Below are 18544 nucleotides of genomic sequence, written 5' to 3' on the forward strand. Positions count from 1 at the left end.
GGGAGTAGTGAGAGATACGAAATACCAAAAGCCATAGGTCAATCCTTTAGAGTCAATATCTCTATAGAAGTATCTCTAGGGGCTGGGCATAATCCCAGCACTTTGGGAGGCTGAGGCGGGAGGATCCCTTGAGCCCAGGAGTTTGAGACCAGCCTGGGCAACACAGGGAAACCCTATCTCTACAAAAAAAAAAAAAAAAAAAAAAAAAAAAAAAAAAAAAAAAAAATTAAACAATTAGCTGGGCATGGTGGTGCATGCCTGTGGTCCTAACTATGGGGGAAGCTGAAATAGGAGGATCGCTTGAGCCCAGGAGGTCAAGGCTGCAGTGAGCTGTGATCATGCCACTGCTCTCTAGCTTGGGTAACAGCATAAGACCCTGTCTCAAAAAAAGAAAGAAAGAAAGAAAGAAAGAAAGAGCAAGCTAGCTCTAGGGACCCAATAATTGAGGGATAAAGGCAGAGACTCCCTAGGGACTAGAGAAATGATGAGCCAGGTTTCCATGGTAACTGATTTCAGTGCAGCCTCTTCCTAGTCTCAGACTGAGGGAGAATCAATTTTGGGGGAGACCACAGCTAATGGATAAAAGAGCCACAGGATTACAAAAGGGTGGAATAGTTGTTACAAGAAGGTCACATCATCCTGGCACTGCTCCCAGAACCAGTGGGCCTCGAAGCCCAGCTTGGCACTCTCATCCTCTGGTGACTCAGGTGGTCCACCTTGAAGCCTCTCCCCTGGGGGCTTCCACACAGCTCTCAAGCTCCCTAGCCTGGTGGCTGCCACATCCACCTCAGTCCTGGCCCTCTCTCCACCAGCTATAACTTTTGCCCAGTCCATCTCGGAACGTGGAGCCCCAGGTGGGCCCTGTTCATCCAGCTCGCTGGGGGCCACTGTGTCCAGGAAGCTGCCAATAGAGACACTGTCCAGCCGGTCGGTGGTGCTGGTGTCTGGCAGGCTGTCCCAGCTGCCTCGCCTTGAGCGGCCTGGGCTCCCGCCTGTCAGGCTATATTGACTGCTGGTGAGGCTGCTGCAATGACTGGTCAACGTCCCCCGCTCCTCCAACAGCCAGCGCACTGCCTCGATGCCCTCATTCAAGGTCACCAGCTGCTGCAGGATCTTCACATCGATGGCTCGCAGGTAAGCCTGGGGGAGTGGGAGAAGGAATTAGTCCCAGTTCTGGGGCATGGGTTTCCCCAGCGTTTCCACAGGCCACTACCTTGTGGTTCAGCCAACCATGTTTCACTTTAAGACGGATGGAATTATAACAGCTTGCAGTGTAGGCTTCAGAAGCAGACAGACTGCTGCCTAACATTTCAGCTCTACCACTGATTAGACATATCTTCTTTGAGCCTCAGTCTCTTTGTTTGTAAAACAGGATTAAATCACTTACCTCACAGGGTAGCTGTGAGGATTCTGAAATGCTGTCTATTAAGTACTCAGCACAGTGCCTAGCACAGAGGAAGGTCTCAGTAAATGTTAAGTATTAAAATCCAATCCTACTAAGCTTTGAACTTCATATTTAGGGTACTTCCTTTTTTTTTTTTTTTTGAGATGGAGTTTCGCTCTTGTTGTCCAGGATGGAGTGCAATGGCGCGATCTCGGCTCACCGCAACCTCCGCCTCCTGGGTTCAAGCGATTCTCCTGCCTCAGTCTCCCAATTAGCTGGGATTACAGGCGTGCACCACCACACCCAGCTAATTTTGTATTTTTAGTAGAGACGGGTTTCACCATGTTGGTCAGGCTGGTCTCAAACCCTTGACCTTAGGTGATCCGCCCACCTCAGCCTCCCAAAGTGCTGGAATTACAGGCATGAGCCACCATGCCCAGCCACAGGGTACTGACTACTGAGCTTGCCCATATTCACCAGAAAGACATAGAAACAAAGAATAGCAAGATAGGGTGTTAATCAGGAAGTAGATTGGGCCAAAAGGAGGCAGGAGCTGGGGAATAAAGAGAGCTAACCTGGTTCCCTAGTCTTTTCAGGGCATTGGTAGCAGCCACCGAGAGGGGAAAGGGTTGGCCAGAGCTTAGAAGGATCAGAATCCCACTGGCTGGGCATTCAGGCCTTCTTGCCTGTACACACCAGTCTACCTGTCTGTACTGGAAGTAAATTTGACTTACAGGGTAATCTCAAACGTCTGTTCCAGCTCAGATGCACTGTTACCTTCCCTAAGCACAAGTCTGAACCTGTCTCTCCCTGCTCAAGAGCATTTATAGGCATTGCACTGCTCTTAGAGAGTGCCGAATCCGAACATCTACAATAGCAGGGAACTCCGCCCTCCTCTTAGAGAATGAAATCTAAACATTTTAGCAACTGGCATTCAAAAGCCTGTAACATGTGGCTCTCGCCCATCTCTATAGTTTCGCCTCTAGCATTCTGCTCTGTGAACCCAAGGTGCTGCCACAAATGACTTTTTAAAACTAGTTTTATTTAGTTTTACTTTTATTATTATTTTTTGAGACAGGGTCTTGTTCTGTCACTCAGGCTAGAGTGCAGTGGCACAGTCATGGCTCACTACAGCCTCCATCTCCTGGTCTCAAGCGATTCTCCCACCTCAGCCTCCCAAGGAGCTAAGACCACAGGCGTGCACCACACCTGGCTAATTTTATTTTTTGTAGAGACAAGGTCTCACCTTGTTGCCCAGGTTTGTCTCAAACTCCTAGGCTCAAAGCAATTCTTCCAAAAGTGCTGGGATTACAGGTGTGAGCCACCACACCCAGCCCAGTTTTATTTCTAATCAAAGTAACAGATGCACAGAGATTAAAGAGGCAAACAGTTCCACAAGATTATGAACATGAACAGTTCTCCCATCCTGGTCCTACTTCCCAGAAACAACTATTATTATTTATTTAGCTGTTTATTTTGGTATTTACCTCCTGATCTCCATATTTATATTGCTATTTCTTGGTATTTAAATTTTAGGCATTTTCTATTGATTTCCCACACTATATAAGATTAGGGATTTAACTTTCTTTTTTCTTTTTTGAGACAGAGTTTCTCTCTTGTTGCCCAGGCTGGAGTGCAATGGCGCCATCTTAGCTCACTGCAACCAGGGTTCAAGCGATTCTCTTGCCTCAGCCTGCTGAGTAGCTGGGATTACAAGTATCACCTACCACGCCTGGCTAATTTTTGTATTTTTAGTAGACACAGGGCGTCACCAGGTTAGCCAGGCTGGTCTCAAACTCCTGACCTCAAATAATCTGCCCACCTTGGACTTCCAAAGTGCCGGGATTACAAGGCGTGAACCACCATGCCCAGGCAGGATTTAACTTTCATCCCACTCCCCACTCCCCTGCCATACAGATACCCTTCCCATCTTCCATCCTCCTAATAGGCAATAAAATTACTCAGTGTTTACTTTATTAGGATTTGGAAATGCTCTTCACAGCTAAGCCATGTAGTTTACTATAGTTACTTTTTATTTCTTACAACATTTTATCCTTAGAATTATTATTATTATTATATTGCCTAGTTTGCTATGTAGTTATCAGTAAGTCAACCTCAAACACTCCCTCAATTCTCTGAATTTCCCTCTCCAGGCTTTTGAATGCATGACACGTTCTATCTATTCCATCTTCTGAGAGGCATCTCTTAAGGAGCCCTCTGCTCTGCTTCCATCTGTCCTTGCTGCACAATTGCCCTCCAGGGATCTCCCTCCATTATCATCTTGGTAATTCCTTTGCCTCTTTCCTTAGCTGGATCCCTTGTTTCTTAGATTCCATATCTTCTTTTTTCATTTACTCCTTCATTTGGGTGAATGGTTCTTTCCCTCTAGTAGCATCCTGAGAAAGTTGGCATAAGAGGTAAATTTATTGAAGCTTTGCATGTTTTAAAATGTTATTACACATCCATAAGAAATAATGAAATCATGTCCTTTGCAGCAACATGTATGCAACTGGAGGCTATAATCCTAAGTGAATTAATGCAAGAGCAGAAAACCAAATACTGCATGTTCTAACTTATAAATGGGAGCTAAACATTGGGTATATGAACATAAAGATGGTAATGATAGACACTGGGGACTGTTGGAGGAGGGAGAGACGTGGGGGCAAGGATTGAAAAATTATTTGTTGGGTACTATGCTCACTTCTTGGGTGATGGGTTCAACAGTATCCCAAATCTCAGCATCATGTGATATACCCATGTAACAAACCTGCGCAGGTACCGCCCTCCGAATCTAAAATAAAAGTTGGGCTGGGCATGGTGGCTCTTGCCTGTAATTCCAGCACTTGGAGAGGCCAAGAGAGGAGGATCACTTGAGTCTAGGAGTTTGAGACCAGCCTAGGTAACAGAGTGAGACACTGTCTCTACAAAAAATTTAAAAATTAGTCAGGTGTGGTGGTATGTGCCTGTAGACCCAGCTCCTCGGGAGGCTGAGGTGAGAGGATTGCTTGAGCCTGGGGGGTCAAGGCTGCAGTGATCCATGGTGGTGCCACTGCACCCAGCCTGGGTGACAGAATGAGATTTCTCTCAAATAAGATAAAATAGGGCCGAGCGTGGTGGCTCATGCCTGTAATCCCAGCACTTTGGGAGGCCGAGGCGGGTGGATCACGAGGTCAGGAGATAGAGACCATCCTGGCTAACACGGTGAAACCCCGTCTCTACTAAAAATTCAAAAAATTAGCCGGGCGAGGTGGCGGGCGCCTGTAGTCTCAGCTACTCGGGAGGTTGAGGCAGGAGAATGGCGTGAACCTGGGGGGCGGAGCCTGCAGTGAGCCGAGATCGCGCCACTGCACTCCAGCCTGGGCAACAGCGAGACTCCGTCACACACACACACAAAAAAGATAAAATAAAAGTTGAAATTATTTTTAAAAAGTTATTAATCTTTCCTCACACTATTGATAGTTTGGCTGGATATAGAATTCCAGGTTGAAAATAATTCTTCCTCAGGGGTTAAGGCATTGTTCCATTGTCTTATTTTATTTTTGAGACAGGGTCTTACTCTATAGCCCAGGCTGGAGTGCAGTGGTGGCACAATCATGGCTGACTACAGCCTTGATCCCCTGAGCTCAAGCAACCCTCCTGCCTCAGCCTCCTAAGTAGCTGGACTACAGGCATGTACCTACACCTGGCTAATTTTTAAATTTTTTTTGTAGATGGGGTCTCACTATGTTGCCCAGGCTGGTCTCAAACTCCTGAGCTCAAGGGATCTGCCCATCTTGGCCTCCCAGAGTGCTGGGATTAGAGGCATGTGCCATGGCACCCAGCCTCCATGTCTTTTAATTTTCAGTGTTAGCCTTTAAAAATCTAATGCCATTCCAATCCCTGATCCTTTGTATGTGACCCTTTTTCCATTCTTGCTGGAAGCTTTTAGGATCTTCTCTTTGTTCCCAGTGTTCTGTTTTTACAGCAATTTGCCATGGTGTGGGTTATTTTCATCTATTGAGTTAGCCACTTGATGGGCCTTTTCAATCTGGAAACTGACGTTCTTCAGCTCTGGGAGATTTTTTAAGATTATTTCTTTGATGATTATCCTCCAGTATTTTTCTGTTCTTTCTGGGAATCTTATTACTTGGACAGAGGGTGTCCTGAACTGATGATCCTCTATGTTTTTGTTTTTGTTTTTTTCACTCTTGCATCTCTTTTTTTTTTTTTTTTTTTTTTTTTGAGACAGAGTTTTGTTGTGTCGCCAAGGCTAGAGTGCAATGGTGCGATCTTGGCTCACTGCAAGCTCCACCTCCCAGGTTCACGCCATTCTCCTGCCTCAGCCTCCCAAGCAGCTGGGACTACAGGTGCCCACCACCACACCCGGCTAATTTCTTGTATCTCTAGTACAGACAGGGTTTCACCATGTTAGCCAGGATGGTCTCAATCTCCTGACCTCGTGATCCACCTGCCTTGGCCTCTCAAAGTGCTGGGATTACAGGCGTGAGCCACAGCACCCAGTCACATCTATTTCTATACTTGCTCTAGTTTCTGAAATATTTCAACTTTATCAACTCCTCTTTTTTTTTTTTTTTTTTTTTTTTGAGATGGAGTCTCACTCTTGTCCCCCAGGCTGGAGTGCAATGGCGCACATCTTGGCTCACTGCAGCCTCTGCCTCTTGGGTTCAAGTGATTCTCATGACTCAGGCTCCCAAGTAACTGGAATTGCAGGTGTCTGCCACCACATCTGGCTGATTTTTGTATTTTTAGTAGAGATGGGGTTTCACCATGTTGGTCAGGCTGCTATCGAACTCCTGACCTCAGGTGATCCACTGCCTTGGCCTCCCAAGTGCTGGGATTACAGGCATGAGCCACCACACCTGGCCTATTATCAACTCTTTGGTTTTTCTTTTTTCTTTTCCCCGCCATGATGTGTTTATTTCCAAGTGCTGTTTCTAGTTCTCTGAATGTTTACCTTTTTACACCTTCTTGTTTTTGTTCATGGCTACAATATTATCTTTTATCTCTTTAAGGATATGCTTAATGATTTTTATAGGTTCGTATCTCTCTGTATTATCTCCATTTCATTCAAGTTGCTTTTTCTTTTCCTTTTTTTTTTCTTTTTGAGACAGAATGTCATTCTGTCACCCAGGCTGGAGTGCAGTGGCACGATCTCGGCTCACTGCAACCTCTACCTCCCAGGTTCAAGCGATTCTCATGCCTCAACCTTCTGAATAGCTGGGATTACAGGTGCCCGCTACCACGACCAGCTAATTTTTGTATTTTCAGTAGGGATGGGGTTTCATCATGTTGGCCAGGCTGGTCTCAAATTCCTGACCTCAAGTGATCATCCAGCCTCGGCCTTCCAAAGTATTGGGATTACAGGCCTGAGCCACCATGCCCGGCCTCAAGTTGCTTTTTCCTATTTATTTAGGTCTATATAGAGGGTCAGATGTCTATGATCTTTAACTCCTGCTCACCCTTCAGAGTGGATCTCTACAATGACTAGAAACCGTGTATGTATGAAGCTTGCCAACTCTGAGCCTCACTACAGGATGATCTGATTGGGCTGTTTAATTGGAGGTCTAAAGTCTGTATCTTTTTTTTTTCTCTTGAGTTAATCATATTCCCCATATTATACCACTCTAGAGAGTATAATGTAAGCAAGGCTGTCAGTATCCTAGGAGCCAAGTAGGGGTAAAGGCTTGGAGAGGTATTTCATGATATTTAGTACTTTTTAAAGTTTTTGTAGAGACAAAGTCTCGCTACGTTGTCCAGGCTGGAGTGCAGTGGCATGATCATAGCTCACTGTAGCCTCAAACTCCCAGGCTCAAACTCCTCACCTCAGCCTCCCAAAGTGCTGTGATTACAGGCGTAAGCCATTGTGCCTGGCCGTATTTAGTATATTTTTATTTAGTCCCTCTTGTCCTCAACTATGCTCAGTGTCTTTTAATCTAGAGACCTTCTGTTCTATTCTCTCTATATAAAGTCATTTGTCACGTAACAATGGGGATATGCTTAGAGAAATACACCAGCAGGAGGTTTTACTGCCGTGCAAATATGACAGGGTAAATGTACAAACTAGATGACATTTTAAAAAATTTATATACTTTTTAAAATATGGAAAACAAAATGTCCCAGCACAATTACTGAATATCAATCCCTACTTGATCTGCTATGCCAATATCAAGTGCCATATATCATATTTGTGTATATGCTGTGTTATAATCTTATGAAATCACTATGGTATATGCTGTTCATTGAAACATCATATGTTTTGGTCGTATGATGACCAAAACATCATATAAATATTTGTGTATGTGTACACACTTATATACACATAATAAATGTTTATTTATATATATGTGCATATATACACACATGATAAATGTTTATTTGACATACGTAGTCTATCATTGATCAAAATGTTTATATGGTAATCCCAGCACTTTAGGAAAGTGAGGAGGACAGATCACTAGAGGTCAGGAGATCGAGACCATCCTGGCTAACACGGTGAAACCCCGTCTCTACTAAAAATTACAAAAAAAATTTTTGCCAGGTGTGGTGGTGGACACCTGTAGTCCCAGCTACTCAGGAGGCTGAGGCAAGAGAATGGTGTGAACTTGGGAGGTGGCGCTTGCAGTGAGCTGGGATCACGCCACTGCACTCCAGCCTGGGCGACAGAGCGAGACTCCATCTCAAAAAAAAAATAAAATAAAATAAAATAAAAAATTAGCCAAGCATGGTGGCTCTTGCCTGTAATCCCAGCTACTCGGGAGGCTCAGGCAGGAGAATCACTTGAACCCAGGAGGCAGAGGTTACAGTGAGGGGAGATGGTGCCACTGTACTATAGCTTGGGTGACAGAGCGAGACTCTGACTCAAAAAAAAAAAAAAAAATTTGGCCGGGTGCAGTGGCTCACGCCTGTAATCCCAGCACTTTGGGAGGCCAAGGCGGGTGGATCACGAGGTCAGGAGATCAAGACCGCCCTGGCTAACACGGTGAAACCCCGTCTCTGTTAAAAATACAAAAAAATTCGCTGGGCGTGGCGGCGTACGCCTGTAGTCCCAGCTGCTGGGGAGGCTGAGGCAGGAGAATGGCATGAACCCGGGAGGGGGAGCTTGCAGTGAGCTGAGATCGTACCACTGCACTCCAGCCTGGGTGACATAGCAAGACTCCGTCTCAAAAAAAAAAAAAAAAAAAAAATTTACATGGTTGTTTATGTTATACATGGTCTGACATTGACCAAAACGTCATTATGTGTGTATGTGTATTTACATATACAGGTCAAATCCCGCAGGTCACACAAACACAGTAAATGTTTTTTGTATTTGAAAAATGTTTATTGAATTATTCAGGAAATAACTGCTTTATTCACATCTATGATAAACCGGAGTAAGACCATGTATTAATATTTGTACATTGAGGCCAGGTGCGGTAGCTCACTCCTGTAATCCCGGCACTTTGGGAGGTCGAGGTGTGAAGATCACCTGAGACCAGGAATTTGAGACCAGCCTGGCCAACATGGTGAAACCCCGTCTCTAATAAAAATACAAAAATTGGCCAGGCGTTGTGGCGCACGCCTGTAAGCCCAGCTACTCAGGAGGCTGAGGCAGGACAATCACTTGAACCGAGGCAGAGGTTGTAGTGAGCCAAGATTACACCACTGCACTCCAGCTTGGGCAACAGAGCAAGACTCCGTCTCAAAAATATATATATATATATATTTGTACATTGAGAAAATTAGACACTGGAATTAAATGGACCTAGATTTGAGTTCCAGTTTTGCCATTAATGAGCCATATGAAATTAAAATTGATTTCTTTAAACCTTCATTTCTTTATTATAATACGAGGTACTATCTAAAGGTTTGTCATGAGACATCGAAGGAACTTATTAACATGCATAGCATACCATCTGACAAGTATAATACTGTAAATCAATAAATGGTAGGCTATTTGGCTCTACATATTACTATGGTCGACTTATTTACTAGTTGTGATATTACTGTGTGTGTGTGTATGTATGTGTGCAGGTTTTCATCCAGTTTTTGGCTCATAAGCCCCATAGCCATTGTTACAGTTTTTGTTATAATGCTGGGGCACTCAGAAGTAGGCTTCAGGAAACAGTCTCTTTCTGACCTTCTCCTGCTCTCCTCTCACCTTCCCAGAGTAGAACTCTAATCTGATTGTGGGTCATAAGACCCTCATTCCAGAGAAGGTCCTGACTCATACCCTGGAGGAAGGAATGCCGCAGAGAGGGGCCAGTAAGAATCTAAACAGACAGGCTTTGCTGGGTTTTGATCAGACCCTTTTTGTCCAATAACATTTTGATATGGTTGTCCATGTTTCAATCGTGGACAACCAATAAAGTCTCTTTAAAAGGCCCAAAGGACCAGGCACAGTGGCTTAAGCCTGTAATCCCAACACTCTAGGGGACTGAGGTGGGAGGATCGCTTGATCCCAGGAGTTCAAGACCAGCCTGGGCAACACAGGGAAACCCTGTCTCTACCAAAAAAACAAAAAAAAATTAGGTGAGTGTGGTATTGCACACCTGTAGTCCCAGCTACTTAGGAGGCTGAACTGGGAGGATTGCTTGAGCCAGAGAAGTACAGGCTGCAGTGAGCTGTGATTGAGCCACTGTACTCCAGCCTGGGCAACAGAACCAGACCTTGTCTCAAAAAATAAAAAAAGGTCCCCACAACAGGATTCAGAGAGCTTCCAAGTAGCTGAATAGATGGAGGGTGGTGCACCCAGGGAGAGCACAGAAGTTCCGCACCCCTTCCCGTATGCCTTGCCCCATGCATCTCTTCATCTATATCCTTTGTAATATCCTTATAATAAACCAGTAAATGTGTTTCCCTGAGTTCTGTGAGCCACACCAGCAAACCAATCAAACCCAAGGAGGGGGTCATAGGAACCCCAATTTGAAGCTGGTTGGTCAGAAGGTCAGGAGGCCCAGATTTACGACTAGTGTCTGAAGAGGGGGACAGTCTTGGGGACTGAGCCCTCAACCTGTGGGATGTGACACTGTCTCCAGGTAGACAGAGTTGAAATTAAATTAGTAGACACCCAGCTGGTATCTGCTGCAGAACTGATTGCTTGCTTGCTGGTGGGAAGAAATCCTCATATATTTTGGGGTCTTCTGTGTTAATGATTATTGTTGTGTTGCATTAAGTGAAAAAATTAAAAAAAAACACACACAGAGTTTAGGGTTTTCTAAACACTATGGCAAAAGCATAGAAAAAAATTTTATACCTGAAATTATTTGTGTTTTTGGAAGAATATCACAACTCTAATTCAATTGAACAAATGACTATTGGGTACATGGATTTGCTAATAATTACAAAGATAATGGAGAAATTGTTCCTGCTTAATAGAAGCTTGCAGTCTCAATAAGGGGAGATGAACATAAATAACTGCAATATCAGACTGTACAGACTATTAACTTGATAAAGGAGATTATCTTCGACTATTTCATCCTGGAGACAAATATATGAACAGTGAAGACAACTGTCCTAGTCCATGACCAAACTAAATACATTAAACAAAGCTCCTCATACTAAAAACACTTGTCCTGCTGTTTTCCCCTCCCTCCTTTCCTTCCTTTCTGCCTCCCTCCATCCCTCCCTTCCTTCCTCTTTCCAAAATTTACATCTACAGCCGGGCACGGTGGCTCATGCTTGTAATCCCAGCACTTTGGGAGGCTGAGGCAAGTGGATTACCCGAGGTCAGGAGTTCAAGACCAGCTTGGCCAACATGGCAAAACCCCGTCTCTACTAAAAATACAAAAATTAGCTGTGTGGTGGCGGGTGCATGTAATCCCAGCTACTCGGGAGGCTGAGGCTGCAGTGAGCTGAGATTGGGCCACTGCACTCTAGCCTGGGCAACAGAGTGAGACTCCATCTCAAAAAAAAAAAAAAAGAAAAAAAAAAGAAAACAACAACAACAACAACAAAACTTACATCTCCAGTCTTCTGCTAGATAAAGAATTAGCTGGCACCTGGTTGCACAGTTAGGGAGGGGATCTTAGAATATGACTTTTAAACATTCAACCAGCCCTTTTGTTTTCAGCCCCACTTGTGCCCCCAGTTCCAGAAATACCTGGTGCTTCCAACCCCTAAGACCTTTAAGGGTTTTTGCAGTATAAAATGTGTTGCTTTGGCAGGGGGCGGTGGCTCTGTAATCCCAGCACTTTGGGAGGCCGAGGCGGATGGATCACCTGAGTTCGGGAGTTCGAGACCAGCCTGACCAACATGGAGCAACCCCATCTCTATGAAAAATACAAAATTAGCTGGGCATGGTGTCACATGCCTGTAATCTCAGCTACTTGGGAAGCTGAGGCAGGAGAATTGCTTGAATCCAGGAGGCGGAGGTTGCGGTGAGCCAAGATTGCACCATTGCACTCCAGCCTGGGCAACAAGAGCAAAACTCTATCCCCCCCAAAATAAAAAAGTGTTGCTTTTCAGCTTTCCCCACTGCTGGCTTGGGACTGAGCATTTTTTAGGTCTGAGTTAGTTACCACTCTTCCTTCTGAATTTCAGTTTCCAAAATTTTGTTCCTATTACCTTGTTTCTTATTCTCATTGTCATAACGGCTTCGTGCCTTTTATTCATTTTATTTATTTATTTTTCTCTTTTTGAGACAGAGTTTTGCACAGTCGTCCAGGCTGGAGAGCAGTGGCACGATCTTGGCTCATTTCAACCTCCACCTCCAGGGTTCAAGCGATTTTCCTGCCTCAGCTTCCCAAGTAGCTGGGATTACAGGTGCACCACCACGTCCAGCTAATTTTTGTATTTTTAGTAGAGATGGGGTTTCACCATGTTGGTCAGGCTGGTCTCGAACTCCTGACCTCAGGTGATCCGCCCGCCTCGGCCTCCCAAAATGCTGGGATTACAGGCATAAGCCACCGTGCCCGGCCCTCAATCTGGTATCTTGAACTGGAATTCCCACTGACTTTATTCATTCTTCAAGCCCCAGCTCAAATGTCACCTCCTCGAGGAAGTCTTCCTTGCCCTTCCTCGAGATGGAATTAATCCACTCAGTTATGGAACCAATATTTATTGTTTCTTATTGGTGTGGCACTATGTTCGATGAAGAAAGAAAAGGCATCATTTCTTACCTTCAGAGGGTTCATAATCTAGTGGGTAAGATAAGACAATGAAGCAAGCACTTAAAATTCAGTGTGGTTGGCTTGGCATTGTGGCTCAGCCTGCAATCCCAGAACTTTGGGAGGCTGACACAAACGGACTGCTTGAGGCCAGGAGTTTGAGACTGGCCTGGGCAACATAGCAAGACTCTGTCTCTATTAAAAAAACAAATAAGACTGGTAGGGTGGCTCACACCTGTAATCCCAGCACTTTGGGAGGCCAAAGCAGGCAGATCACTTGAGGTCAGGAGTTCAAGACCAGCCTGGCCAACGTGGTGAAACCCCATCTCTACTAAAAATACAAAAATTAATTAGGCGGGTGCCTGTAATCCCAGCTACTCAGGAGGCTGAGGCAGGAGAATCGCTTGAACCCGGGAGGCAGAGGTTGCAGTGAGCCGAGATCACGCCATTGCACTCCAGCCTGGACGCCAAGAACGAAACTCCGTGTCAAAAAAAATAATGATAATAAATAAATAATTTAAAAATGAAAAGTTCAGGCCTGGCGCGGTGGCTCATGCCTGTAATCCCAGCACTTTGGGAGGCCGAGGTGGGCGGATCACGAGCTCAGGAGATCAAGACCATCCTGGCTAACATGGTGAAACCCCGTCTCTACTAAAAATACAAAAAATTAGCTGGGCGTGGTTGCAGGTGCCTGTAGTCCCAGCTACTCGGGAGGCTGAGGCAGGAGAATGGGCTGAACCCAGGAGGCGGAGCTTGCAGTGAGCCGAGATCGCACCACTGCACTCCAGCCTGGGCGACAGAGCGAGACTCCATCTCAAAAAAAAAAAAAGAAAGAAAGAAAGAAAAAAAGAAAAGTTCAGTGTGGCAAACGCTAGGGGAAACAACTGCTATACAGAGGACTGTAGATACCTACAGGGCCATAACCTAACCAGGTCAGGAAATGCTTCCTAGGATAAGGGACATGAGCTGAAAATTTAAGGTTAAGAAGGACTCAGCTAGGATGGGCGCAGTGGCTCACACCTGTAATCCCAGCACTTTGGGAGGCTGAGGCAGAAGATCACTTGAGGTCAGGACTTCGAAACCAGCCTGGCCAACATGGCAAAATCCCGTCTCTACTAAAAATACAAAAGCTAGCTAGGTGTGGTGGCACATGCCCATAGTCCCAGCTACTCAGGAAGCTGAGGCAGGAGAACCGCTTGAGCTTGGAAGGCAGAGGTTGCAGTGAACTGACATTGTACCATTGCACTCCAGCCTGGGTGATAGGAGTGAAACCCTGTGTCAAAAAAAAAAAAAAAAAATGGAAGGACTCAGCCAGACAAAGAGGTGGAGAGAAGCATTTCAAGCAGAGGAAACAGCCTGTGCCTCCTTCCAATTTGAAGTCGCCTTTCTAGAGCACAAACCCAACCACATCACTCTACAGTGAAGACTCTTCCAGGAGGCCCTTCCTGGGTTCTACCAGCACTTATCATCCTGTACTAGAAATGTTCTTCTGTCTCCTCCTTCCCTAACTGGACTGTGAGCTCCCTGAGAGCAGATCCTGCCCAATCCATTTCTGGTGCTCGGCCCAGGGCTAAGGAGGTCACATTCAGTTCTGCGATTCTCTTGCCTTTACTATCCTTGACCCCTTTGATGGTTCCCAGGATTCAGGGGTCTGGGTTGTAGTGTGTTGCTGGGAAATAAATCTGAGAGCAGATTCTATAATCCTGTGGCAGTGGGATTCCCTGACTGTGACAGCATCATTCCCAGAATAGAAGAAAGCAAGGTTTTCTTGCCAGAAAAAGAAACACTCTTTTCACACCATCTCTTGAAGAAAATAGAGTATAGGATAAACAGCTCAGGAGAGATGCAGCCTCAGAGGCGACTCCAAACCCAATTCTCCTTCCAAGGAGATTCAGGCTCCCTACTCCTCTCCTTAACATCTACATACCAGACTCTCTGCCCAGCGCTGGGGTCCTGTATGGTTTCCTCATTGCTCAATCCAAATCAGGCCCCAGGGTAAAAGCCTGGAAATCCCAGTCCGAGCTCCCAGAGCAGGGACTATCAGAATATTGTTACTACAAAGGTTCTTACAATCATCTGGTTCCACAGTCCCCATCTCCCTCTACCCCCTCCACCAAAAGGAGGAAAAACTGAGGCCAGGAGAGAGACAGAGTGCTGCTCAAGACCACAAAACGTTTCAGAAGCAGAGCCAAGACTTGAACCCGTGCATTCTTCCTTGCCTAAAGCTTTTTCTCAAACTGCCACTGTGGAGGTGGGTTGTCATAGCAACAATTCTTTGGGTGGGAGAACTAAGAAGAAGTTGCCACTGTTTCCCATTCCCACATATCCCAGTCTGGCTTGTTCACTCAACCTTTGAATGGAGGGTAGAGGAAGAAAGCAGGAGGGACGAGGCCTAGAGGCAGGACTGACCTTGGCCTCAAGGGTAGGCCTTCCCCCTTTGTACAAGGAGAGCTGGGAGAGGAACAATTGAAGGACAGTCCTTAGAGGGCTTGAACCAGTCCTGCCTTCAGTAGCCCGAAGGGAAACCCCTTGCCCCACCCCTTGTCCTTCCTGGGTGCAACCCAGTAGGCAGGGCAGAGCACAAGAAGAGATTAATATTAATAACATCCTGGCCTGAGGAAGGAGAAAAAATAGGATGGGGATCTCTCCTCATTCTGGCCCCAGAAGGCTCCCTCCCTTGTGCCCTTTCTCGGGCAGCCTCAGGCCCCAGGCAAGCTGGGTCAAGAATACAGAGAGACAAAATCAAAAGTTAAATGCAGCCCCTTAAAGTTTACAGATAGTTTCCACCAAGGCAGAAAAGAGAGCCAGAGAGACTGGGCGTGGCTCTTCCACTGACTCCCTATGTGAGTTCAGAATCTGCAAGCACGTTTTATCTGTAAGATGGGAGAAATGATGACCAGTTTTCTCATTTCAATGACATAAAATGTTCAGACTATCTGGCACAAAGCAGGTCTCAAAGTAAAGATGCAAAGTGCAGTCAGATGATCTGGGTTCAAATCATGGCCCTGCTTTTTGCGTGATGTTGGGCAGTTATTAAACTCCCTGTGCCTCTGTTTTCTTTCTTTTCTCCTGCCTCCCTCCCTGCCTCCCTTCCTCCCCTTCTTCCCCTTCTTTTTTTGAGACAGGGTCAAGCTCTGAGCTCTGTCACCCAGGCTGGAGTGCAGTGGTGCGATTTCAGCTCACTGCAACCTCCTCTTCCTGGGCTCAAGTGATCCTCCTGCCTCTGCCTCCAGAGTAGCTAGGACTACAGGCACACACCACAACACCCATCTAATTTTTGTATTTTTTGTAGAGACAGGGTCTTGCTTTGTTGCCTAGGCTGGTCTCAAACTCCTGGGCTCAAGCGATCTGCCTGCCTCGGCCTCCCAAAGTGCTGGGATTACAGGTGTGAGCCACCATGCCCACCCTGTGCCTCAGTTTCTTCATCTATAAAATATCACTTACTTAACAGGGTTACTGTGGAGATGAAGAGAGCATCATGTAAAGTGCTCAGCAAGCTGCCTGGCACATGCACTGGGTGAAAGTTAGTTTTCAAAGCAACTAGACAGTCTAGATAGGCTCTTACTAGGCCTTGAGCTAAAGTCTGTACAGTGAGGCAAAGGCAAGCCCCCGCTTAGGTGGGTACAGTCACAGCCTTGCTCTGGAGAATTGGGCACTCACCTCCAACCTTCAAGGCCAAGTGCACACTTGGCATTCAAGTCCTTCTCCCAGGGGGCCTTTCCTGACTGCTCCGCCCACCAGACTCTCTTCCCAGCCTCTCAGCTCAGGCATCGGAGCCCTGGCTGGTCTCAGAGCCCCCATGACTTCCTTCCCCTGCTCCTTCACAGACCAGCTTGGCACAGGCTGGGCACACAGGAAGACTTATTAGCTGACGTACTCACTGTGGGCTCCTGGTTGTGAGCCAGGAAGCCGATGGCAATTCCTCAGTTCCCCAGAACTGGCTGCAAAGTAGTGGCAGGTGTAAATCACCCACTTCACCGGAATCAGGGCCCTGGGGAACCTGCCAGGGCCTCGGCTGCCCTTTTGGCTCTGAATCTAGACCAGCAGCAATAGAGAAAGGGGAGGGTTGCTGTTTCCTCTTCTCCCCAAGAATGTACAGATGAGATCCAAATATCCAGTTTACCTGGGGGACTGGCTGGGAGGAGACTGAGTCTGAGGCGAGGGAATCAGCACCAGTGGTGCTGCTACTCTCTGTCCCTGCTATGGGTCTAGGAACTTTCCATTATTTTAAGTAGGGCTGGGGGATGTAGAGGAAACGGAGAAGGTTTTCAGTGCCCCTGGTCCAGGTAGTTTTCAGCAGATAGGCCCCTTTACCCACATCTTTTCTGTGCGGAACACTGCGGCCTCACAGGAACTTAAACCCTTTCCCGGTTAGCAGAAGGAGAAAAAACCGGTTGCCTTACAACGGGGACTGGCGGGGAATAGGTGGCCCATACAGGCGGGGGGAATTTGTGCTGCGTTGGGTTCTCAGTACTTCCCAGTCCTCATCTCTCTCCTCCCAATTATTTGGCAGGAATAACTTCCAAAACCCACTGCTCCCACCCCAAGTCCTCAGGACCATCAACACCCCACTCACTCTTGGGGGACAAGTAATGGACGTCACTCCATCTCCACCCCAGCGTTTACGGATTGATCTGGGAGGGATTCTGAGCAGTTAGGTGGAGAGTTTTAACTACCTCCTCTCCAGCTTAACTCTGGGAGCATGAGTTCGTCCCTCCCGGCCCTACACTAGGGACTCGTCCCCTTGGCCCATGGATTCTGCACTCACCAGCTCCATCTTCAGCGCCATGATCTTGTCCCCCAAGTCGTGGCCGGTGCTAGGCGCCCCTGGGAGCAGCAGGGCGCCAGAGGTTCCCAGCTCACACTCGCCTCGCAGCCCGCGGAGCAGCCCTTCAGGGGTCTTCCTGCCCACCTTACCCTCCACATCCCGCAGGTCAGGCGTCTGGGACTCCACGGTCCCCTCCATGCGGGCCCACGCCTGAAAAGGGCTGGGCAACCGGACGCCGGGGACCGGCTCCCGGGGGTCCTCCCTTCGCCGCTGCTAAAGCGGAGCAAAACCGGTGGGTCCCCGCCTGCGCGGCGCGGGGGCGGGAGGAGGGCGCCGTAACACTCAGAAAAGCCGCGCAGCACCGTCTGTGGATGTATTCGAGTGCTGCGCACACAACCTCTGGCCCTGGATTGCGTGGGGCTGGGCGATTCTGGAGTTGGACCTGAAAGAGCACTCGGAGACCTCAGCGCCTTCGCCCCACCCTGGCACTGAATCCAGCCAGGCACACAGCAGGCGCCCAATACATGTTTGCAGAATGAAGTCTAAGCAGCTTCAGTCAGAGATGTGGGAGTTTAAGGAACAGTGGTAACAGAGAGCTGCAGAGGGCTTGGAAGTCTTCCTGGAGCAGAGGAATTGGGTCTAAAACGATGACTGGATTTTAGCTACACACACACACACACACACACACACACACACACCACCACCACCACCACCACCACCACCACCACCCCCCCCCCCTCCCCCCGGGGCTAGAATTCAGACTAACGGAGTAGAAAAGGGCAACCAGTACTGAAGCTGAAGAGGTCCACGTTGGGTTCACAAGCAAGATGCTCCTTAAGCTTGACTGTGCCTATGAATTATCTGCGGATCTTGTTAAAATGCAGGTTCTGATTTTGTAAATCTGGGGTGGGGCTTGAGATCCTGCTTTTTTTTTTTTTTTTTTTTTTTTTTTTTTTGAGACAGAGTCTCGCTCTGTTGCCCAGGATGGAGCGTGGTGGCGCGATCTTGGCTCACTGCAAACCTCTGCCTCCCTGGGTTCAAGCAATTCTCCTGCCTCTGCCTCCTGAGTAGCTGGGATTACAGGCATGCGCCACCATGCCCAGCTAATATTTTTGTATTTTTAGTAGAGACAGGGTTTCACCATGTTGGCCAGGCTGGTCTCGAACTCCTGACTTCAAGTGATCCGCCTGCCTCGGCCTCCCAAAGTGCTGGGATTACAGGTGTGAGCCACTGCACCCAGCCAAGATCCTGCATTTCTAATAAGCTCCCAGGTGATGGCCATGCTGCTGGTCCACACTTCAAGTA

At 47.1% G+C, this 18544-nt stretch overlaps 2 protein-coding genes across 2 annotated transcripts in view; one reads left to right on the top strand and one right to left on the bottom strand.

Annotated features, from left to right (window-relative positions):
• The window catches only part of POMGNT1 (protein O-linked mannose N-acetylglucosaminyltransferase 1 (beta 1,2-)), a 32433-nt gene that overhangs the window by 197 nt on the left and 13692 nt on the right, over nucleotides 1-18544 (top strand). The window contains exon 2 of the mRNA XM_016962165.3: nucleotides 1063-1134. The gene's annotated coding sequence lies outside the window, so the exon portion shown is untranslated. The remainder of the gene's footprint in view (nucleotides 1-1062; nucleotides 1135-18544) is intronic.
• On the bottom strand, nucleotides 508-17562 carry LURAP1 (leucine rich adaptor protein 1). Its single transcript, XM_001138722.8, has 2 exons — nucleotides 17240-17562; nucleotides 508-1140 (listed from the first exon to the last, which is right to left on the bottom strand). Exons 1-2 carry the CDS (start codon nucleotides 17435-17437, stop codon nucleotides 619-621), a joined length of 720 nt encoding a protein of 239 aa, XP_001138722.2. The 5' UTR covers nucleotides 17438-17562; the 3' UTR covers nucleotides 508-618.

The sequence above is a fragment of the Pan troglodytes genome, chromosome 1 (assembly GCF_028858775.2).
Source record: "Pan troglodytes isolate AG18354 chromosome 1, NHGRI_mPanTro3-v2.0_pri, whole genome shotgun sequence".
Lineage (NCBI taxonomy): Eukaryota > Metazoa > Chordata > Mammalia > Primates > Hominidae > Pan > Pan troglodytes.

What these genes read in the sequence shown, in the direction of transcription:
- LURAP1 (XM_001138722.8), bottom strand. Translation starts at nt 17,437, where the DNA reads ATGGAGGGGACCGTGGAGTCCCAGACGCCTGACCTGCGGGATGTGGAG. An exon ending in TGGCGCTGAAGATGGAGCTG is followed by an intron (nt 1,141 to 17,239) that starts GTGAGTGCAGAA and finishes CCACTCCCCCAG; the next exon opens with GCTTACCTGCGAGCCATCGA.